Raw genomic sequence first — 25,658 nt, 5'->3', positions numbered from 1 at the left:
GTTACGAATTTTTCGTTATTGACCACAGACTACTTTTATAATAACTTATATTTTATGAAATTACTATTTAAATTGCAATATATTTTAAGAGGAAACAAAAATAAACATCAACTTACAAACGTTTATATATTATTATATAGTGTTTATTATAAATTAAGCTTCTTTTTATTTCTTGTGATTCATCAAAAGTGAACAATGTTACTTCATATCTCAATTTTATAAATAAAATACCTATCTACTTTTAAACTTTACTGAAAAAAGTTATAATTATATAAATTACAAGTTGATCTGTGAAGCGAGGGCAACCCAGCTACGTAATTTTGATTTTTGATTATGGTGTGTGATGAACGTGGCTCAGTGAGGAACTCGGTGTATTATGGTTTTCTTATCTTCGTAAAGTAATTAAGTATATAAAAAATGTCTGACGTAATAGTGCCTAAAGGTCAACCTGTTCCCGGTGATCCAGAAAAAAAGGGGTGGCTTTTCAAGTGGACGAACTACCTTAAGGGATATCAAAGAAGATGGTTCGTGTTGTCAAATGGATTATTATCGTATTACAGGTACAATATAAACATTTAATTGTTTCTAGTATTGTTTCTTACCTTATTTTGTGATAATAAACTGTTCATCTTATTTATTAAAATTTAAAGTGTTTACTTGATGGAATTGAAAAAATCTATGTTTAATACATAGTTAATACCTCATTATACATTTACATAATTTAATATAGTATTTATTTGATTGAAAAATAAGTATAACGAAAAGTTATTATTTCCTTTAATCAATATTTAATATTATATCAATACCAATGTTATGATCAGGTAAATAAAAAATGTGATTTATGACCAATTAGATGTTTTGTTACATTATTTTAATGTTTAATTCATTTTATTCATAAATATAATAACAAGATTCCATAACACTGTTCTAATAAGTAAAAATTGTATGTATGTTAACCATTTAACAAACAAATGTTAAACTTTTGTGTTAATGGTATGTGTTGTGTACTAATGTTTACATAACAGTTGTTTGCTGTAGTTCATTATTTAAATTTTTCTCCTTCTAAAACATTAATACAATTTATAATTAATATACTAAAACAGTCATTACTTAATTAATATTTCGTAACCTCTATAGTCTCCAATACTTGTAAAAACATTTAAAAAAAACTGTCTATTTATATACATATGGTATATCTTTAAATAATTTATATTTTTGTAAAATAGAATTTGCTTGTCTTTTTCAGAAATCAAGCCGAAATGGCACACACATGTCGGGGAACAATATCTCTTCTAGGAGCATTGATTCACACTGCAGACTCATGTACATTTGTGATTAGCAATGGTGGCACACAGACCTTCCACATACGAGCCCACGATGAAGTTGAGAGACAAAGTTGGGTGACGGCTTTAGAACTAGCAAAAGCTAAAGCAATGTGAGTTTATATTAACTATCAGTTATACATTTGTTCATATATTTTAGTATTAATTATTAAAAAAATATCTATGAGATCAGGAAATAAGATTGATCATGTCAAGTGATCATGTTTTTTTTTAGTTATGATAAAAAAATCTAGTAGTGAAACATTTCAATAATATTTTGTAATTTTTTAAATTATTTCAAATAACCATCAAAAATGTGTTCTTTTTTTTGTTCTATTAATTTATATATAAATAAATTTTTGAAATAAGACTTGAAGTTCTATATAATTCCAAGTATTTATTTAAAATAATCATGATGAATTTTGTGTTTTAAAAGTAATACCATATGATTTTTTTTTAGCCGTGCACAAGAATCAGACGATGATGAGGATCAAATGTCATCTGGCCCAGTGGCTGGTGGTGGGACTGAGGGTGAAGGTGAGGATGCTGGGGGAATAGCTCGTGAGCTTGCAGCGAGATTTCATGATCTACGTACGTGTTCTGAACTGGTGGCAAGACATGGGGCAGCTCTGCAAAGGTCTCTCGTTGATTTAGAGATACCACCAACTGACACAACCAAGCAAGTTTCAGAACGAGCCACATTATTTAGGATATCTTGTAATGCAATGATGAATGTAAGTAACAAAAATATATCTTAATAAAATGCTTACTTTTAAAAATTTGAAAAATATCTTAGTACGGATAAGTGTATTTAATTAAAATGCTTGGAAAATGTAATAGTTTTGTGAGTTTTTAACAATTACTAATTTATGAAAAAGAAAACTAGTAACTTACAGAGTGCTTTTGCATATTTTACGCCTCATATTGCTAGTAAAACATCTTGTAATATATTTCAAAATACCCACTTAAATCACTGTGTAAATGTTATTTTCTAAGTTATGCTATTTAAAATGAATGTTGATTTCATTGTCAAGGGTTAATCTCAATGCATAAAACTAAAGAGTTTCTTTGTTTGAACTTGCATATCACAGGAACTACCAGGCTAATTTTTTACATAATGTTTTCAATGAATTCATTGAACATTAAAGTTTAAACATTATGATTGTTACTGTTACTGTTTTATATTTGAATAAATAGAAATATGATGTATACTTTCGAGTAAACTTTTGGAGGATATTATAAACAATATTTTCATGCATCATTGTTTTGTTGGCTTTGTCCTTTAGTAAGCGACTTCAACAACAATTTTCTCTCGTTATAAAAAGCTGTGCCACATAAACATAAACGGCCTGTGTCTACAAACAACTTTTGCAGTTAATGCGTGGATCTGAAACTGAAATCAGTTTTTAAATAAGATTTTGACCAACCTTAAAAATATGTAAATGTAGCTCTAGTAGGCTAAGGTGACCTAATAGATACAGGTTGATGGACAAACGTTCGGGCAGGCTTACCTTACTTGATATGTGTTTTGAGCATGAGATAAATTATAACCATAAATTCTCAATTTATGTTTATAATTTATCTCATGGAATAATAGGTTAAGTATTCAAATATTATAACCACGGGTCTAATTTGGCTCTACACTGACATCCTTAGCCTAAAATAACAATCTATTTTGAATAAAAAAATTTTTATTTATTTATGATGGTTATAATATTTACTATTAAAATAGAGATGTTTGAGATATATATTAGGCTTCAAAGGTTTCATTTATGAGATATGATATATATATTTCAATTTTTTTATAATTTTAATTTTATTGTTTTAAATTAATGTTTACCAAAGGTTATGAAAATAAATGTCAGACGTGACTGTGCGTTACGTACGTACGTTCTTCTTGTATTGTTCATATGAATTATATTATGTTCCCCTAAAGGCTTGTTCGGAGTTCATGAGTGCGGCTGCAGCATCCAGTGCGCGTATGAGTCGCGCTCTGCAACACGAGCGCGAACAGAAGATGCGACTGCAGGAAGTTGTAGAACAACTTGCAAGACAACACGATAACTTAGAAAAAACAGTCACCGCTAGAAGTACACCACACACAGGTATGTACAATATTATTGACCTAAGTTTGGTATCCAATTCTAGAACACTACGCTACGATCGTGAAATTTTAACATGAATAATGAAATTACAAATTATCTGAATAATGAAAGACCGAAATTATAATCTGTTTCCTTTTTTTAATCTTTGCTAAAAGTTGCAAAGAGTATGATTATAGTAATCGTTTTCGGTCGGTGGTTGTATTATACAAATAAAATTTTTACCAAGTAACATTTTTTATAATGTTTTTAAATGTTAGATCTGAGGTAAAAAAAAATGTGCGTCTCGGGACGCCCGAAAAAATGATAACTTAATAAAACTCTAACCGTATGGGTTAGAGTGAGAGAGTAGGGGCCTGCCTACTTAAGCTGTATGCGTAAGAGAAAGGGAAGAGAAAAATAGATTTGCGCCGTAACGCGTTACGTAACGAAGTTATCTTAAAAAAAAATCGTTCTGTCTAAACAAATATAGTCAGTTTTACTTCACTATACCACAGTTTAATACAAATTTTCAAATTATAACATATGCATAGATAATTTGTTACGACCGTCGGTGCGATTAACGACTAACCAGTCTTCTTGTTACTATGCTACGTATACAATCCTTTCAGAGGAAAACGTACGATCGCATTTTTGTAAAACAACGATGGCACATTGCATACGTGTGATGTTTTTAAGTCATCTTGACTTTAGAAACTGCAAATATGAGGGTATGCCTACAATACGCGGCATGTGGCGCCGCATGCAGTCAAACTGACATTACTGTCGTTAATCGTTTTGTTTAGTGGTATTGCAGCTACCGAGAGTTACATATTCTAATCTTCGTATCGATTCGATGATATTTGTAAAAAAAGAATAATCGAATTTCTTAATTAAATCAGTTTTTTTTTAAATGTGTGATGTTTTTAAGTCATCTTGACTTTAGAAACTGCATATATGAGGGTATGCCTACAATACGCGGCATGTGGCGCCGCATGCAGTCAAACTGACATTACTGTCGTTAATCGTTTTTTTTAGTGGTATTGCAGCTACCGAGAGTTACATATTCTAATCTTCGTATCGATTCGATGATATTTGTAAAAAAAGAATAATCGAATTTCTTAATTAAATCAGTTTTTTTTTAAATGTGTGATGTTTTTAAGTCATCTTGACTTTAGAAACTGCATATATGAGGGTATGCCTACAATACGCGGCATGTGGCGCCGCATGCAGTCAAACTGACATTACTGTCGTTAATCGTTTTGTTTAGTGGTATTGCAGCTACCGAGAGTTACATATTCTAATCTTCGTATCGATTCGATGATATTTGTAAAAAAAAAATAATCGAATTTCTTAATTAAATCAGTTTTTTTTTTTAAATTAATTTGGCTCTATTGATATTATATTTATTCTTAATGGAGTGTAGGTATAGAAATTTTATCGTTAAAATTATTATACTTAATTTCGTAATACGAATTTCTTAAATGCGTTAGTTATTTTCTCGTAGGCTTCATTGTAATTCAAATTAATTGATTTTCATCATTAATTTATTAACAAAATAAATATAAGGCGAATGCAATACAGTTCAAAAAGGTCGGAGCTCATATTGTTTTGTAAATAACCGCAATGCGAAAAAACCATAAATACTGGAGAAGAGCAAGTTTCAATAGAAAATAAATCAGTTTAGAAAGTAATTGTATTGAGATTATATTTAACCTTATTAAACAATGTTTATTAAAGATCGTGAGCACGAGTATTTTAATTTAATTAAAGACCAATTCCGTACCGTACGACCTCATAACGTTACTGATCAGCTCAAAACCACTGGGGTCTAAACGACATCTAATTAAGGTAATATTTAAATTGAGTTAAAATATACGTTTTTGTAATCGGGATAATAAGGAATTCATAAACAAAGATGATATAAATCCTCTGAAGTTATTAATCGAATCCCATAAAATTTTGTATTAACGGACAGCGAAGAGTCAAACGTTTCTGTTATAAAAACTTTACTACATCTAACATAAAAACACACGTTAAAGTATGGAAATAGATTTAAACAAACTACGAAATTATTATAACCACGGGGTTCGCTCAGTGGCCGAACACAATTGATATAAACATTTCTAGAAAATATTTGTTTATATAAATTCTCACATTTTCAATATTTTATTTTTTACTTTTATACGCTATTTCCATTTTTTTTTGTTTTTTTGGTTACCCTTAAGCTTTTGGATAGAAAATGGTATGACAAACAAAGAAAATATATACTTATTTTGTTTTAGACTATGTATAGTTTTTCATACGATATCAATGTTTTAATTTTATTAGTGTTTTTGAATGAAAACAATATTGGTCTTATTTATTAACCAGACTTAAAAAGGACGTTCGAAATTATATGATTTTTCTATTTTTTTACCAGTAAAAAGTAGAAATCTGGTAAAATGTCTACTTGTTGAGGTCTTGACTTAAAAGAGTTTTTGTTCGATCTATAGAGGTTGTAAACCTCTGTATTGAGCAAAAACTCTTTTCTTATCTGTACTTATAAATTCGGAGTAACTTTATATGAATTGGTATTTTGTTACTAGCAATATTTTGTAGAAAGAAAAGATTAGATGCCCTCTATAGGATTTGCTTATTGCTCTATTGTATACTGCACTGGAAAGAAAAGATAATTTATTTATAATGCAACACAATTCTGCTTAATTACTTACATACTGCTTATTTTTTTAAAGAAGTTCCCATATGAACTTCGCTCCACGAATTTATTATGTTTATGTTTGCATTACATAGATTATTCAAGATGTTGTCCAATGATAAACATCTTTATTCCTTGTGTTTTACGTACAATGTTAAATTAAGTTTTTACGAAACGTAAATTCAAAATATTTTTTTAAAGTTGGTCAAATTTTTACCAAAACAATTTGTGTTCAGATAATACCTTGTTTACAAATATGTATTTATATAATTTGCAAGACATATCATTTGCATTTTGGACTAAGAATAAGCAAGAACGACTTCTAAGTCGTGAATTATTCATGAAATATAATTAATTTATTAAGCAGTGTCGTAACTTTATTTTCGTGACGAAATAGCATTGATATCAGAGTCTCTTTTTTATCGATTCTCAGGAATCATAAAAAAATATGTTTTTACGAACATACATCACCTGATCAATTATATATCGAAAATTATTACCCTAAGTTTCTAATTTACAAAAACTAGGATCCAGGTTGTAATATCAAAAAAAGCCTTATGCAAGATAAAGATCGTATTGACATCGACTGCATTAGCCTTGAATATATAACTAATACTACAAATGTGAAAGAAAGTCTGTTTGTCTATCTGCCGGCCATCCATGGACCGATTTTTTTTAAATTTGCAAGAAGCGAGTTTGAACTACATGGAACGACCTTTTTTTGTGTCTGACGACAAATCACCAAAACGCTTGCGAACCCGAGGAACACAATTGGTTTGTAGGAACCTGAATCATTGAGAACGGCTAAGTTTGATATTGTTTTGCCTGCTAGCTTTTATATAGCAGTAACACCACTAATGTTATATGATGTTGTAAAATAAAAGCAATATCCCGTAACTAGATTAAGGAATTGATTTGATATTTTTTTGATGTATCGCTTTATAAAGCCATTTATTATTAGGTGAATGTGATGACATCATCGCTAAATGTATTTTGTAAAACGGCAATCAAATATTATTTATTGCCATAGCTTTCTAACTTACAGAATCTAGAGTCCAAGTTATAATTGCTATAACAGTCGTTTATATGTTAAAGTAGATAAAGATCGTATCGATATCAGCCGCATAATAGTAAAGTAAATATAAAATACCATACGATATTATACTTAAAGTAACTAAAGCTGTCGAGCCGTGTCCACATCATATCAGTATATAGTTACAGTCGTAATTGGATTTTTAACATATAGCTTGTACTAAGCACACCCGTAGATCCGGCTAATTTGATTCAATCATTAGCTAAGTGGACTGACTTTCGCGGAAGTGAAATTAGTTTTATTGATTTAAAATTTTAAAAATAAATCTTGAATAAATGGAATCTTAATATAATTAACCTCAATATACATAATTCGAAATCCTTTAGAACTACCTGTAAGTGGTATAAAATAGGCAATTAACTATATATTTTGTCAATTTTTAATTTACCTATTAACGATTCAACGTTCATCTTTACATAGCGCATCCTATCAATTCATCATATTTTATTATATAAAAAATATTGTGCTTTTTCGTTATAATTTAGTGTCCAGTTTGATATAGTTCGTAATATCTATAATATATATAATAACTAAAGTACTTTGTATTGTCGACCTTGTTAAAACGATCTTTGACCAAACTAAAGTCATTAAAAAAAACTCATTCAAAAAAGAAACACGCGGTATACAGATTACTTTCTAATATCCCTCAAGTTTGTTATATTGGGGTTACTCTGTATATTATTCTAAATTTCTCTTTGATGTCATTTAAAGTCACAAAAATACAAGCATAGATTCGCAGATTACGTAAAGTAGATTTCAACAAAGATTGCGTGAGCTCAAGCTATCCTTCTACTCCATCTTGATTATGCAGACACCTGTTAATTAATCTCACTGATTAGCAATAGGCTATTTGACAATGCGAAAAATAAATCGTGAATTATTGTAATCAGTGTATATTATGAGTTTAAAAATGGTTATTTACTAACGAAAGTTGAAAATCATACTTAATTTATGAAAAAATCCATAAATAAAAATGCATTTTTTCAAACGTTTGTCACGTGACACAAAACGCTCCTGATTGGCCGGGCTTATGATGAAGTCACTTTCTTGTAAACTTTGCTTTTCTACTATATGTACCACAGATTAAAATACAGGAAAGTGACGTCACCGACCCCATTGCAGCGCCATATTGTCCAAGTAGCGTTTTCGCGCGCTATTTAAATATGGAATTTTTAAAATGGTATTTTTCGGAAAACATGTACTAGAAATAAAAAACACAAATTTTACTGGGTTCTTTAATAATATAAAATGGACTTTGAAAACCAGTCAAATAGCCTATTAAATATCTTTGTAATCCTCTAATATTTGGATCGCTTAAATATTATCACATATCCGTAAATGACTCGTGCACACGGAATAGTAAATACTCTACTACTACTTCATTTACATATTCAGTACAAAAAAAGTATGACCTCAAACTCAATCTTGTAAAAACGTACATAATATACACACCATAACATGTATATGTAAAATATAATTGAATTATCTGTGTAACTTACGCGAACTGTAAAGCGGTGCTTTTGCTAGATTATCAATCTTATATCCTCTTAGCGATAAGATACGTATATTCCTTTAATTTTTTTTAACCACGAACATGCTGCTTCCTGTGTACAATTATTTCCGAATCATCATCATCATCCTGCCTTTATCCCAATTTTAAATGGGGTCGCAATTCTTCTTCTACCACACTTCTCTGTCCGACGTCATGTCACAAGTAACATTTTTTCCAGCCATATCGTCTTTCACATAATCCATCCATCGTTTCTTTGGTAGTTCCTATTCTCTATATCAATCCACTTCCATTCTAAAGAGTTTTTATTGCGAATGAAGAGATCAAATAATTGGATTGTCAGGTGAATCAAATCAACTCCTCAAAACAAGAAGAACCCGAACTCCGTAAAGAACTTTTACGAGCTAACTTTTTAGTAACAAAAATCCCAATTGTTTTATTTTTCATGTCTTAGTACATTAATTTCGAAGCCAGTTTAAGTTTTTAGAACAGCATTTTTGTTACAACTTATGTTGGCTTATCAGAAATTCCAACGTATTCTGAAATTAACCTAATTATCTGAAACTCTTTTCCGAACAATATCATGGAATCTATAATAATAAGCATATTATTATGGATTCCATGATATTGTTCGAAAACGAGTTTTCCGTTGAACAATGTACTTTTAAAGCGTTTTTGCTTTTATAGACACTACCTATATAAACATATTTATCTTTTTTTATTCATCGTATCCATAACAACGCGACTAAAGAACATTTCACATTGTTCCACGTTACATTATTTCGCATCTATCTATAATAACCTGCTGTAGAAAACTATTTATTATTACGCATTAACACAAGCGCACTCGAGATTCGCCTCGCCACTCGACGAATTGTTTGCCGAGGTATGGTGGTTAGGCTTTATGCTAACACGTGCCCATATACACAATCCGAGTGTGCGAATACTAGTTCGCCTTGTCACTCTATTCCGACCAGCAATTCATCATACTTTTTTGATATCGACATCATGATGACTAATAAGTGACAGTCTCCTATAAAAACTCTTTTGTCATAACAATTATTGTTTTAGTCTCCTCAGTGCCAAGTACTATATCAATTCTTCAAGGAAATCACTTTAATTTGCGCTCACTTATCAATTTTATTAATATAGAAATGGAGTGAGTCATTTAGAAATAATACAAGTTATATGAAGCTATGTGTATATGATTACATCATTTTCAAAATACTTCCTATGAAAGTGCTAACTGGGCTAAATGCCAGATATTATGTAAGTAGAGCAAATATACTATATCGATTCTGCCGAAGTATCCACGGTGTACTGAATGACAATGAAACCAGAAAATTAGTAAAAGCAGAAACCGATATACGCCAAACTTAAAACTAAACTCTGTGGACGAAAACGTGATCTTGGCTTGCAACAACTCGCTGTCAGGACTCGCGTTAGCGATTCGTGCTCCATTTAGTGCCTCATCCATTCCAAAAACCGTCGTAAGTAAATACTTAGAAGATGCTTTTTCGGAACGTTCGTCTCACTGGGATTACACTTGGGTTCAACTTTTTGACTAAGCTTATACCTATAACTGACCACCTGGATCATGTAATGTTAAGCGGTCACCAATGTCTATAAACTAAACATCAGCAATGTGAGACCGCCACCAATATTATGTCCCTTTTAACTGTATCGGAACATCTATGTATGGCTTTTGGCGCTGGAATATGTTGATGAGTTGGTATTACCTTCTCAGTCGGAAGTGCACAAAGGAGTCAATTTAGATCACAAAGCAACCAAACTGGCAACTATATAAGAATGTTTTTAACTACTTGCCATAATCATCGTAATTACGCCTACCTTTTAATTTTTTTTTCATCTTCTAAGTATTAATAGGATATTAACTTAAATTATTTCAATATGTTTACCTTAAATATACAATTAATGAAAAAACAAAACTGATAAATTTTTGGTCATTAAAATATTTTATTATGACTAAGACATATTTTATTTTGAAAGACTATAATTACATAAACTTGCCAGTCTCAAATAAATTTAACCTTTACTAACTCGGACGCTAATGAAAAAATAAATCAAAGTGAATAATTACAACGATAACATCCGAATTTTATTTTATTTACGGTGGTTTTTTTTTAAATAAAATAAATATATTCAGTTAGTACTTATTAATAACAAAAAACTATATATAATAAATAATTCTCCCCCTGCCACCTTAAGAAAATTAAATAATTTTATATTAAATTAAAAAGTAACGCGGGACGATTATTCTATAGATCAATGAACAACTAAGTAAAAACAAAAAAATAGCTAACACTATCATTGGTGGCGATGAACAAATATTTTTGAAAAATAAATCAAAAGCATATTTAAAAATTTACCTTCCCCAACACTCTCATGCATTAGGCATTGGCTGCCTAAAAAGTCGTTCCATGTCAACCATGGTTTGTTTTAACTCTACCGAAAAATAGTATTATTATATGTGGTAGTAATATTTTAATTTTTTAAATATGTAAAGAAAAAAATAGCTTTTTATTTACATATTTAATAAAATTAAACCGTTTTTTTATTTTTTTCCTTCAATATTAATGCAATTTAAAAGACATTTTAAATCTGACACAAACGATAAACACAAAAGTGTAAAACGGAACGTTAACTTGACGACATTGACTGAATTGAGATTTGGCATGATTCTCGTGACGGATAATCGTAGTTATTCGGAAATTTATGGGTGAAATGTAAAATTGTAATTGAATTCGTTTTAATCTCGTGTTAAATGTTATGTGATTCAAATTATATGTAAGAATTAAAAAAAAAAATCGAAAAATACGTAAAAACCATTTTGTTCGGTACGTAACAGCGCAATGGTCCTATTATATGTTTTATTCGACGTTTCACGACTTTTGGCAACTTCAAGGTTGCCGTCTAGTACCAAACCCAAAGCATTGCAAATTGCAATAATTGATACGTTGCGGATTGTTGCGTCTTCGTTGATTTAATTACCGTCTGCTCGGTACAGTGTTGTGTTTGCGAAGAGCGGTGGCGTGGTAGGAACCGTACAATACATAATTTTTGCATTTGTGTAATACGTTTACGTGGTTTTTGCTATACTATTAAAAAAATTAAACAAGCTTAGGTTATTTTGTAATGAGTACATAATAAAAAACGTCATGGGCGGTAAGTGAACAAGGCTTCTACCTTGTTTTAAGTGTTAGATGTCATTCTGTTTGCAACCATAAAGCACATAGAACATAAGGTAAAAGATACAAATATGGAATGACTGCAGTCACTCTTCATTTGCAAGCTTATTTTGCTATTTGCATGCAAATGCAACTACAAGTGTAGGGTTTTAAAATTATCTATAGTTTCAGAATAACAAACTTTAAGGCGGTAGAAGATGTGAAAGTACACGTAATAATATTCTGATATTGCTGTGTAAAGGTTATTATCATAAACAAGCAGATAAATAATCAAATATTACTGTGATTAGCTTTCTCAGAAATAAAATTGAAAGTGTTACTTATTTTAGGTGTTAATTGAGTAACTAACGAATGGGAAATGTCAAGTTATTACTATCAATGGTTTAAAAATTACCTGTTTGAAATATTTTATCCACCGAGGAATGATCAAAGTGACTATTTAATGTATTTATGTTTTATTCTTTCCGTTTAGTGTGAAACATTTATATTTCAAAACATTAGCCCACAATAACAACAAATCATATAAATATTGTTTTATTCTTTCATAAAACAAAATATAAAGTAAGAACTGGATACTGAAATCAGAAATAGACTATATTCGTAATCATTGTATTTATTATTTAAATCTTGCTCATATTACTTAGAATGAACTATAAAAATCAAATTAATTGTATCCCATCAAGCTTTGCTGGTCATGGTATGAATCATTAAATCAAAATCAGTACACAAAATTTGCAACAATAAATAATGTTTCATTTTATATTTATCATCCTAGTTTAGTAGAAACCTAACTAAATATTTATTCTGAGTTAATTGCTTCCCATTAATTTACTGTGAAGTAAATAAAATATATGCACAGTTATCTTTTGTTATCATTTAATAGCAATCATCGTCTGCATCACTGTAATGTTGCTTATAAATGGTTCTTAGTTTCAAATCTACAGTTGCATTTTTCCCTTAAGAAATGTCACATGTTTTTTTTTTTAATATTATTTGAAATGAGGACAAGGCATTGCATTATAAATGTTTGGCAGTGACACATTGACTATTAACTAAAGAAATTGATTGCCAATAGGATGTGATGACATTAGTTGTGTTTGCTTTATGAATACATAAATACACAAGCCAAGATGTGAATATTTAATTATTTTTATTATTAAATGTGTACTGCTACTGTATTATATGTAATAATTATATATAATCATTGTTTTTAAATTGTTTATTGAAAGGTGGTAACGGTACTGGACAAGGAAATGATACAGAAGATGAAGATCATGAGTTCTTTGATGCTATGGAAGAGGAAGTCTCTTCTGCAATGGAGGATAAGACATCCTTTGTAATTAAAGTGCCTGTGAGTAAAATATGCTTAATTATATGTTATCCCAGAGCTGTAGGTTTGCTTAGTAAAAAAGTTTATATTAGTTTTGTTCATTGGTAATAATATAATTAAAAATATTGTTACAAAATTGGAAATAAAGTAAATATACAATGCGTACTTTGCACCCTGCTAAGTAAGCATGTGAATTTAAAAATGCCATGTGTAAGGCATTTCCAAATATTATATTAAATGTGTCAATTTAACTATAAATTATTCTGTTTTAAAATTTCCTGTTATGTAACAGTTTTTGATAATCCAATGCAACATAAAACTTAGCCAGTAAAGAATGTACTTTAAACTATTATCACACAAATAATATTGAGAAATTACTTAGTAATCAAATGATTTGTTATTATAAATACTGCATTGTTTTCTGAGTTTATGATAAATCTCATACTCATATTATCAGTAACTATGTTTCTATGTATTCAATCGTTTTACATTGTAACATAACAATACATACTTGTGGTTTTTCTTTGCAGGTAAATAGAAAAAATAAAGTGAAGAGTGGCGAAAGTTCTGATGAATCAGAAGGTGAAACTGTGACTGAAACTCAACAGGTCAGTTTTGTTTCCTTAGTATTATTATTGACGACCTCCATGGTCGAATGGTGTGTACACCGGTTTTCATGGGTACGCCACTCTGAGGGTTCGATTCCCGGCCGAGTCGATGTAGATTACAATTAGTTTTCTATGTTGTCTTGGGTCTGGGTGTTTGTGGTACCGTCGTTACTTCTGATTTCCATAACACAAGTTCTTCAACTACTTACATTGGGATCAGAGTAATGTATGTGATGTTGTCTCATATTTATTTAATTTATATAAAAAAATATTTCTAATTCAATACCTACTAAATAGTTAATATATCTTGAGCAAAATAAGAAATATGTCGTATGTATTCAATATCCACCTACTCAAATTAAAGCAGCATGGAGGAATAATATTCAAAATCAAAATAAACTTTATTCAAGTGGGCTTTTACAAGCACTTTTGAATCGTCATTTAACAATTAAGTGAAGCTACCACCGGTTTGGAAAGTAAATTCTACCGAGAAGAACTGGCAAGAAACCCTGTAGTTACTCTTTTTCAAAATTTAAAAAAATACAGTAATGTTAGTTAATACAGTTATTTAACACCTTTAAGCTCAGTAGTGAGTTATACATAGGTTTTGAATTATGTTTTTTTTTCTTTGTAGGTGATATTTGTGGAAGATAAAGAAAGGCCAGAGAATACAATGGGCGGAGCAGAGGCAGCTGCTGTCAGCAAACCAGCTGATAACAAGGAGGAACAGGATATCAAAGTATGGGTAAGTAAATCAAATGAGAGACCGTGTTATATTGATTTGTTTTGTCTAAATTGATACTAAATATAATTAAAGTAGAAATGTCTAGTTACCGTCTGCTTTATGAAACTGATAAGACAGATATAAGTCGCTAATATTTTGTTTTTGATTTACATTGTGTGTATCAACACTGGGGGTAATTATATGTACGGCCTTCTATAAATATAATTCGTGGCTGTTTATAATTATGTGAACATTGAAAATTGACGTCATTTTTGTTAGGAGTGATTATGAAATGAAAGAAAAAAATTAAGTGATATTAAACTAAACTATGTATGTTTGGTCGAATTTTGTGCAAAGCGTTACAGTATTTCAAAGAGATACTAGTAGTAGTACTAGTTTTGCTTCTCCCTTAGGAAATATTATAGCTGAATTGAGATCATTTTGAGCTTCATTGCTCTTGGTAAATTAAAATTAGGTCTTTTTTATGAGATGTGTTTTGATCATTATGATTAAACCGATGAAGCAAATGCGCTAGTAAGCAATGGGTTCCTTTAATTTTTTTTTATGCTTAACGTTTGCACCACAGATTACACTAAAATGAAACATAAAAACGTAATTTACTTGTCCCAAATAAACAATGAACACAAAAATTAGCTAACGGACGTTATCTTTAATAGACCCATTAACAGTTATCTGTCAATCGACTTTGTCATTAATTCCAATAATCGTTTGTTATAATAACATAAATCTTGCTTATTTTAATTCGACTACAAATAAAAGACAAAATTCAAAAACAAATTTTATTTTTATTTTTAAAATTAATTATTTTTAAAGTTATCTATTCGCACGGGTGTAATAATATGACATCACATCACATCACAGTAGAATCTTCTAAAATTATCAGTCGAATCACTCAATCTATTAAAAAAAACCGCATCAAAATCCGTTGTGTAGTTTTAAAGATTTAAGCATACATTGGGATGTAGGGACAGAAAGAGCGACTTTGTTTTATGCTATGTAATGATTGTACATTATTTTTAAATTTAGAATTTATTTTCGAAAATCCATTGATGTCTGTTCGATACAGTCCTTGTGTATATAGTCGTATATGCCTTGAAGTAACGTCCTTATCTATATTTTTTTTATTATTAAGCACACTATCGCCTGTCCCATACAGATTCACTTTAATAGATAGTCAATGCCAGCAAGTATGCTAATAACTATGTTTTTGTTTCTAATTCATCTATTCTTAATTATATGACTAAGTATTACCCCCAACATATCTCTATTGCCCTTTGATACCTTGCATAACATTTATATCTATGAATGACCAATTGTGTGTTGATATTTATGTAAATGGTCTTCCTTTTCTATCGAATTAGTTGTCAGTTGCAGCCTCGTTCGCCTTTAATGGGCTAAGCAAAAAAAAGACTCGGAACTTCTTCCAAATTTCAATGACTTCTTTTCAGTAATTTATCTGTGAAACAGCTATAGACCAATGATATTCTAATAAACAGATATGTTATATCCATACTAAACTACAGAAAAAAGTGTGCCGCGCCGGGGACCGTTCATTTTAGTTTATTTTTACATTTCATTAAAAGATAAAACGATAGCTTGATAAAAACAATAAGTAAAAAGAACAACTAGATGTTTTAATTACGCAAAACGTATTATTACGTAATTATGATGTATTATAACGTATTACTACGTAAAACGACTAAAGGCAAACGTCACAATCAGGACATTTTCTAGTCTTCACTTTTTGCGCGTTAATAACATATCTGCTATAAACATATTGCTATAGATACAGTTACTTTTCTTAAGTAATAATGTTAGTTTAGATTCTGTGGTAACAGAATTCGTTATATATTTATTTTATAATAATAATTTCTCTGTCCACAGACTACATATTGTAATTCTTTACTTGCGAGTTATTCGCCATAAATAATAATAATATTTTTACATACTCGCTTATATTCAAACATGTATCCATCCTTTTTCATATCGACTTCCGTTTTAGTGTTCTGTTCAGCTCGCGTTTTTTTAAAGTCTGACATTGTTGATGTTATCTGATATATTTACCATGGTATGAAACTTAGTATTTAAACTTGTAATATTTTTGGGAACGCTTTCTTCAAAATTTAGATAAAATACGAATCATTAAAATTCAGATCATAACTGCATCCGACTATATTTCTTAGAACTGTAAAGTGTATGCTATCTGTTCTTACTTTTTACGGATAGAATAAAGAAGCGTAATGTTTGTGTATAACTTTATTTGTTAATTCGGTTTACCTGTAAAATTTCCAGTAAGAAAGGCATAATTATAAACGCATAAAAATTCTTCAATCGGTTTTAATGAAATGTTAAGCGTATAAAAATTCGTTTGAATTTTTATTATATTCTGACAGAAGCGTGTTCCTTATTCCTTAAAATATAGTAATTTGTGAAGATATGATACTGATTATTTCCCATTGACGATAATACACTATTATTTTTTATCTTATTGTAGAACGACCGATTGTAGTAAAAAAGCTGATAACGCAACATTGTGTGACATAGTGACTTTATCGTATAAAAAATATTTATCTACGAGATTGACAAATATTCATGTTTAGAGATAAAATTGCATAAAAGGTCAATGACACTGCGGTTTACTTTTCTAACTTGATCTCAATGCAACTCGGCTATTATGACTTAATATCTTTACATTTTTTAAACACCCTAGACACCTTTACAATATTTTTTTTATTGTTTACCTATAAACAATTTTAATGGCTATTTTTAGATACTGAATAAAAAAAGACATGATAGTCCTTTTATTACAACTATTTAAATTGCTGCTCAATCAATAATTCGACCAAAACAATTTTCACCGACCAATCAGTGTTGAATTGAATTAAAGGATACCGCCGATTCGGAAAGTAGTTTTTTTTTACAAAGAACAACCGCCAAGAAACTCAGTAGATACTCTTAATATACAGATAGATATATAAAGATCAACTACTGAGTATATAGTTATATTAAAGTTGTCTAAAGGTTTTTCAATGGCAAAGATCTACCGTCGTTGTCGATGCACACGCAAAATAAATACCCAAAAGTTATTGTCAATGTGACAGCGTTATTTATTGAGAGATGATGAGTTAGTTAGTAATAGGCCATCACTAACTCCTTCAGTCGATGATAACAGCAGAGGTAATGTTTCAGCCGCACGTGTCGCAAGTGACGGGCGCGGTGGACGGCCACGTGCGACGCACGTGCGTGCCGGACAAGCCCAACTACCCGCTCTCGCTGTGGTCTATCATGAAGAATTGCATCGGTGAGTATCGATACTCGATACCATAGACGATTGAGCTCGAGTTTTATTGTGACCAGAGACAAAATTGCTATCTGGAAGATGAGGAGGCTTTTATACCTTTATGGTATATACGTGCTGTTTCTTTCATATTTGTTTTTTGAGCCACATATCTATGGTCTGTTCCAATCGAGAACGATTAGAGATACTTTAACTTTTAATTAACATATTCCACGCGATTTTCTAAAAGCTCTGCCATACTATATATTGTAAACATTTTTTTGTGTATAAACCTATTTAATTTATTTCAAACTCCCACAAATCAATCACATTTTTTACGAATACATCACAAGTACCTCAAGCTATCGACGATATAATGTAAGTGTTACGGTTCGGTCTATATGTATGTTATTAAACGTACAGGCAAGGAGTTGTCGAAAATTCCCATCCCGGTGAACTTCAGCGAGCCGCTGTCGATGCTGCAGCGGCTGACGGAGGACTACGAGTACTCGTCGATCCTGGACCAGGCCGCCAAGTTCAGCGACCCCGCGCAGCAGCTCGCCTACGTGGCCGCATTCACCGTGTCCTCGTACGCCACCACGGCTTGCAGGTACATATCTGGAGATACCTGGATGTGGAGATCCATATGCTATCAGTGGCGTAGCTAGGTGAGGAAGGGCCCCGGTGCATAGAAAAAGAATAGGGCCCTCACCACCTCTTTCCCATCCCTCTTTAACTAATAATTGCCCTTTAAAATTATAGACACCAAATAAGAAATAATATGCGCAAGGTCGTGTTTTTCTAGCTTCAGATGCTTAAAGTTTAGTTTAGAGGGCCCCCTGAACTCCAGGGCCCTGGTGCACAGCACCACCTGCCCTACGATAGCTACGCCACTGTATGCTATACTATAACAACAACAGCCTGTAAATTCCCACTGCTGGGCTAAAGGCCTCCTCTCCCTTTGAGGAGAAGGTTTGGAACATATTCCACTACGCTGTTCCACTGCGGGTTTGTGGAATACACATGTGGCAGAATTTCTATGAAATTTGTCACATGCAGGTATCCTTACGATGTTTTCCTTCACTTCACGAGATGAATTATAAAGACAAATTAAGCACATGAATCAGCGGTGCTTGCCTGGGTTTAAACCCGCAAGCATCGGTTAAGATGCACGCGTTCTATCCACTGGGCCAGCTCGACTCACTCTAAAGAATAAAATGAAATAAGAAAGAAAAAAAAAATTCTATACTATGCTATTATAAAGGCCATGCTACTTGAAACCTACAAGAGGATACATTTTTGACAACCTCCGTGGTCGAGTAGTGTGTACACCGGTTAACATGGGTACGCCACTACGAGGTCCCGGGTTCGATTCCCGGTCGAATTGATGTAGAAAAAGTTTATTAGTTTTCTATGTTGTCTTGGATCTGGGTGTTTGTGGTACCATCGTTACTTCTGATTTTCCATAACACAAGTGCTTTAGCTACTTACATTGGGATCAGAATAATGTATGTGATGTCGTCCAATATATAGCAATATAACGCAAAAACAATTTTAATGAATGCCAATATATTTAATAACAATAATAAAATGTCTCTCAATTGGGTTTTAAAAAATCCGACACAAACATTCCTCAAGTTCCGACGTACATATACTGTGATTGTCTCAATGAAGCAATCAGTCGAATGTCTCGAATATCTATGAGCAAGGTTACGCCGCCAATTGCCCCTCTGACCCGACTCCGAAGTCACATTTCCATACTGTTTAATAGCTGTACCGTCTTTTGATACATGATAATGCAAATTATCATCAAAATAAGAATTGCCCATTTTTTAGATCGAATTTTTGATTACACAATATAAACTCTTCGGTAAAGGAAATCCTGTATGAATTCCGTATTTGACCAAGGTTCATAATTTTAAAAGTATTATATGATTTGGTTTAAGTATGATTACATACTGATAACGCTAGTACTATTACTATGAAGTAACAATTATGTTAGCGTTATCATTCCTACTCCCACTATTAGTAGAAAATAGTTTGTTTCAGCTAGGTATTTTTTAAATTATAAATGCACTTCTGACCACACATTGGCGCTGTAAGAAATACGGCAATGCGACACCAAGACTGGGAACTAAGATGTTATGTCCCTTGTGCCTGTAGATATACTGGCTCATTCAACCTTCAAACCGGAACACAACAAAACTGGGTACTGTTATTTGGCGGCAGAAGAACTGATGAGTGGGTGGTACCTACCCAGACGGGCTTGCACAAAGCCCTACCACCAAGTAAAATTAGTAGACTGTAATTAGTGTTTGACAAAAGTCTTTCTTGGTGACTGGTTTCAGGACAACAAAACCCTTCAATCCTCTCCTGGGAGAAACATACGAGTGCGACCGTATGACGGACCTCGGATGGCGATCCATATCTGAACAGGTATACAAGTTTGTATGATAATTTTAACTTTGGTTGTTTTCTTCCTCACAGAATACCGTTTATAATATTGCCTGGCAACACTAGCTTTCCTTTAACTCCTTAATTCTCCTCACCTAAAGTGCTTCTGTTAATATACCGGAATAATTTTTGAGGATATTTTTAATTAATACCAATTTAATTAACACTTATCAAATAAAATAAGTAACCTGTACTTTTTACAATAATCCTAATTTTTTTAAATCGTTTTAATAAGAATTTTATTTTAATGCTAAATTCTAAATTGTCTGACTAGGTGTCTCACCATCCGCCGATGGTGGCGCAGTTCTGCGAGGGCGTGGCGGGCTGGCAGTGCTGGCAGGAGTTCACCATGACCACCAAGTTCAGGGGGAAATACCTGCAGGTCGTCCCCCAGGGCGGCGCCTTTGCCCAGTTTACTAGCTCTGGCAACAAGTACACGTGGAGAAAGGTACGTCATAAATATATCTATATTATTGTATTACATGATTTTCATATCGATTCTACATTAAATTAGCATGTAGTAGGAAGACGTTTATCATAGGGCGAAATTAATGAATTTACTAATAAAATATAATCTATATTTTTAGTCTTGCTTAACTACTAATTCAATACATACATATTAGTTGTTATAGTATATGTCATAAACTCTACTTCTTACATAAGAATTTTTACAACTTTTTAATTCTCACAAATATTCCTACAATAATTACAAGCAAAATTATATAGTAAAAAATAACATAGCTTTACAAGTTTAACAATTATAGCTGATATATTTTTATTTGCAATGACAACGACACATGTTGACTTCCTTTGGAGGCAAATTATAATTTAAATCCAGATTTTTAATTGTTGCAAGTGTTACAGTGTTTTATCTTAAATAAAATATATTTAATATTGAACATAACATGTGTATTTCTAGGTAACGACAACGGTACACAACATCATTGTTGGCAAACTGTGGGTGGACAATCACGGAGACATGGACATCGTCGGCGAGTCCGGCCCGGCCACCGGCTACGTGGCGCACCTCAAGTATCTCCCCTACGGGTACTTCAGCAAGGACACGCAGCGGAAGGTCACCGGCGTCATCAAAGACCCGCAGGGCGTGGTGAGTACAAACCTTACAAGTGCCGTTGTATGTTGACTATTCCATCGGAATTATCTAAACTAATTGTATCTATTTCCAGCCGAGGTATGTCCTGCAAGGGCACTGGGACAGCCGCGTGGAGGTGGCGCCCGTCACGTCCGCGTCGCCCGACAACACCGTCTGCAAGACTGGCAAGTTCACGGTCGCCTGGCAGCGAGTGCCGGCGCCCCCCGACTCCGACAAGTGCGTCCTTCACCTCCTCTCGTCTCCTTCATCGAAGGCTCACCTGGTATAGGTTGGTGGACGAGCAGATGGGCCACCTGATTGTAAATGGTCACCATCACCCATAGACAATGACGCTGTAAGAAATATTAACTGTTCCTTACATCGTCAATGTGCCATCAACCTTGGGAACTAAGTTGTTACGTCCCTTGTGCCTGCAGTTACACTGGCTCACTCAAACCCTTCAAACCGGAACACAACAATACTGAGTACTGTTATTTGGCGGTAGAATAACTGATGAGTGGGTGGTACCTACCCAGACGGGCTTGCACAGAGCCCTACCACCAAGTAAACACTTATATATTAAGTATACTCGTAGTATACTCATTCGATCGTCTCGTTCGCAGGTGGTACAACTTCACGCTGCTGGCCGCCCAGCTAAACGAGCCCGAGGCGGGAGTCGCGCCGACGGACTCGCGGCAGCGACCCGACCAGCGGCTCATGGAGGAGGGGCTCTGGGACGAGGCCAACGCCGAGAAGCTGCGGCTCGAGGAGAAGCAGCGCGCCGCGCGACGCGAGCTCGAGGCCGAGGCGGAGAGCGCGGCGGCGCGCGGCCTGCCGCCCCCCGCGCCGCCCACGCCCGCCTGGTTCACGCGCCAGGCCGCGCCCGGACAGCCGCACCTGCGCCACCTCTACAACAACCGCTACTGGGAGTGCAAGCGCCGCGCCGACTGGACCGCCTGCCCCGACATCTTCTAGCGCCGAGCGACCGATTGTGCCGTGTTACATGAATGACGATGCTTGTTAACTTTTAATTGTATGATTAAATTGTATAGTGTGCGTCTCTTGGGAGTCCGTAAGCGAGTATTCACGATTATGTCTAATGTTATGATTAAGGTTAACGTTGACGGAAATCAGGCGCGGGTATGGATTAAATAATACGAATTAGTAACAGAAAATTTGAAATAGCTTCGAAGCTCGCATAAACATAGTCCATAAGCGTGTACGTGGCCGTTAATGAACTGACACAAATGTATTGTTGCAGAGAACCACGAGATCCTGAACAGTTTCTTTGACTTCCTCTCGACTCTTCTATTTTTGTATTGATTTTAAAGCTGATTAGTGATTACAACAAGGTTCATTTTTACTGTTTATAAAGTTAGTGTTTGAGTAAATATTTTAAATGCTTGGATGACGATAGTGCGTGCTTTTAAGTTATTATTCGAGTCTCATTAAATATGTACATATTATAACTCAATTTATGTAATTATCGATTCTACATATGAAAGTTTTATGCACCCATTCCATACATTAATATTATTTCAGCTTAACAGTTACTAAGATTATACAAAACAGAATTATGGTTTAACTATGATCAGTATATAGTTTATATATAAAAAACAAAAATATTGACAAATGTAAAGTTATGTGTAGTATTTTTTAAAGTCATTTTTTATTCATTCCACGTGGAATGGCATGACAAACTATGCCATACAAAGTATTTGTTCTGTAGGCAATGAGATCTAGTGTATTTATATAATTACTATGAATTTTCGTTAAAAACAGCATGACACACAATTCCGATTGATATTTTGTTGTTTGTACTGATCCAACTGACCATTTTTTTAAACATCTACATGGAATGACACGACTAGAATATTAAGTATATTAAAATGTGTTATATTTATTTAACTAGTTACTAATGTTCTTTTTTTTCTAATTGGAACATGAAGTCATATTAAAACTAATATATTAAGTTGGAAATTGGGTTTTTTTTGGTAAAAAATCATTTTTATTGTAACTATACCGATACCTGTCATGGTATAGGCCTATTGTTTAGTTGTTAATATTCAGAGTAAGAATCCAAGCTGAGAATATGTTGACAACGAAAGTTATTTACTTATCAGCATTCGACAAAAAGTTGATTTATATTTTTCTACTATGTTGCTGTAAATATGAAGACTGGGAATAAAATCAAATTGTGTATATTGTAGCCTTGTTCGAGCGATAATCTAGATTAAATATTCACAGGCTGTTCCTACATTATCAATCTTCTTTCAAATAAATGCCTCGGGAAACATGCAAAAAAAACTACAATTTATATAATTATGGATATTTTCTAACATAATAATCTTAACCATTTGCTCTTTATTGAAACTCCAGATTTTTTTTATTATTATATTTTCTATATACATAGTGAAGTATTTGAATATTAGCTTTACTATGCTTAAAATTAGGAAATTATATATTTCCGGTGCTACTACCTTTAAAAAGCACTCCTTTCTATTTTCTAGATACCATAGAAATTAAAATAGTGAGCACCGAATGATTATTAATAATCAGTAAAATAATTAGGTAATAATAGATCACTCGAATTAAACTTTTGAAGCTTTTTGAACGAATCATTGCTGAGGTCAAAATATAATCATTAATATTTTTATAGTACATTAAAGGAACGCTATAAAAACATTAACATTTTGTCAACTCCTGTGTATTTTATTTCTTATATTTTAACAAAAAATCCACTTTGTATTACATTAAAAGCTTAAGTGTAAGAATTTTGTTATGCTGTAAAATAAAAAAGATTTATTTTGGGACTGGTAACTTTATAAGACAGTTTCAGACATAATAAAATTGCTCTTGCGTCCAAATAACGTTTAGTAGGTACATTGATTGAAACGAAAGACTCGTTTAATTATTACTTACAATAACGATGATTAATCAAAATATTATATTCAACATTCGCTGCTGTATCGCGATAAATTATGCAAATTCCTAACGTAGGAGCAATTGATTATTTTGTAAGTGTTAAAAATTGACTAATTGACTTAAATTGATATCAATGTTACCTCGGTGTGAGATGTGGTGCCATTGATATCGATTTGCAGTAGTATTTTATAAGATCTATTACAAATTGTACATTTTCAAGTGGATGTAAAATAATTTGTTAATATTTTATTATAATAAAATATATTTGAATACAAAGCCATAACATCTGTGTATCATGTTGATTTTAAAAATAAAATACGTCGCAGTAACGTTGTTTTTTTCTTCATTACTTCTTACATTAAAGTTAATGCCTACTCAAGACTTGACTTTAAATCGACTGCCCAACCATCAATTATGTTATGTAAGAAATGTCCATACATCAATATTCTTGTGTATTATTTTATTTACTATTTAACATACCTCTGTTGCCAAATTAAAAAAAATATATTAAGGAACGCTTGTGTGCAAAAGTTTATTATACGATTAATGAGTTTATGATCGATAGCACACTTTGTGAATGAAACGATCGCCTCCTGGCTATTTATTTTAATATGAAATTGTTTATATAATATATGAGACAAAAAAATTCAACGAATTTCTTTCGCCGGTTCTTCTCAGGTCAGGGTATTATCTTTTCCGAACCGGTGGTGCTGTTTCAATTGACCATCTATAAGAAAGTATAATACTTCTATATTGAATAAAGTAATTTGAGTTTGAATACACACACATTCAATTACCATAACAAAAAAAAAATTATAGTAAGTAAATGTATTATTTAGAACAAGAAAACTTATAATCATTTTATGATGCTTAACAATTTTAACAGGTTAATCAAAATGTATCTCTATCAGACCAATGGTCATTGATTATCAATCTATGCTAACGTTATTAAAACACAACTTAGATGTAGCATCGGCAATTTCAATAAAACCGATTACTGCCGTTTTATACAACCAATAGAAATAGCTCCCTATCGAACCATTCGACGTTATATAGATTGTTGCGTCTGAGGAAGCAAGATCAAATTGGCGAATATATTAAGATCATACAATATTACAAGTTATTACGTTTGTGTAAAGATTATATTCGCATGAGAAATAAATATTGAAAATTTGGAATAGCGTACTTACATCGGATGTGATCGGTTTTACGAATTTTGCCGATGCTACATCTAGGTTGTGTCGTACTATATATTTCATGAAGTCGTTAATTTTCAACCGACTTCAAAAAGGAGGAGGTTATCAATTCGTCTG

General features: G+C 32.3%; 1 protein-coding gene across 1 annotated transcript; it reads left to right on the top strand.

Moving 5' to 3' along the window:
* Positions 1 to 301: 301 nt before the first annotated feature.
* LOC124533279 (oxysterol-binding protein 1) lies at positions 302 to 24,674 on the top strand. The gene is made up of 14 exons (XM_047108488.1): positions 302 to 560; positions 1,247 to 1,435; positions 1,783 to 2,056; positions 3,259 to 3,427; positions 13,143 to 13,264; positions 13,774 to 13,851; positions 14,486 to 14,596; positions 17,786 to 17,897; positions 18,297 to 18,483; positions 20,222 to 20,309; positions 20,602 to 20,775; positions 21,247 to 21,435; positions 21,515 to 21,657; positions 22,044 to 24,674. Exons 1-14 carry the CDS (start codon positions 418 to 420, stop codon positions 22,393 to 22,395), a joined length of 2,331 nt encoding a protein of 776 aa, XP_046964444.1. The 5' UTR covers positions 302 to 417; the 3' UTR covers positions 22,396 to 24,674.
* The last annotated feature ends 984 nt before the right edge of the window (positions 24,675 to 25,658 follow it).

Source organism: Vanessa cardui, chromosome 10, assembly GCF_905220365.1.
Source record: "Vanessa cardui chromosome 10, ilVanCard2.1, whole genome shotgun sequence".
NCBI classification, from domain to species: Eukaryota; Metazoa; Arthropoda; class Insecta; order Lepidoptera; family Nymphalidae; genus Vanessa; species Vanessa cardui.
Note: the sequence above shows the minus strand (reverse complement) of the source record. Positions and strands in the feature narration are given on the sequence as shown.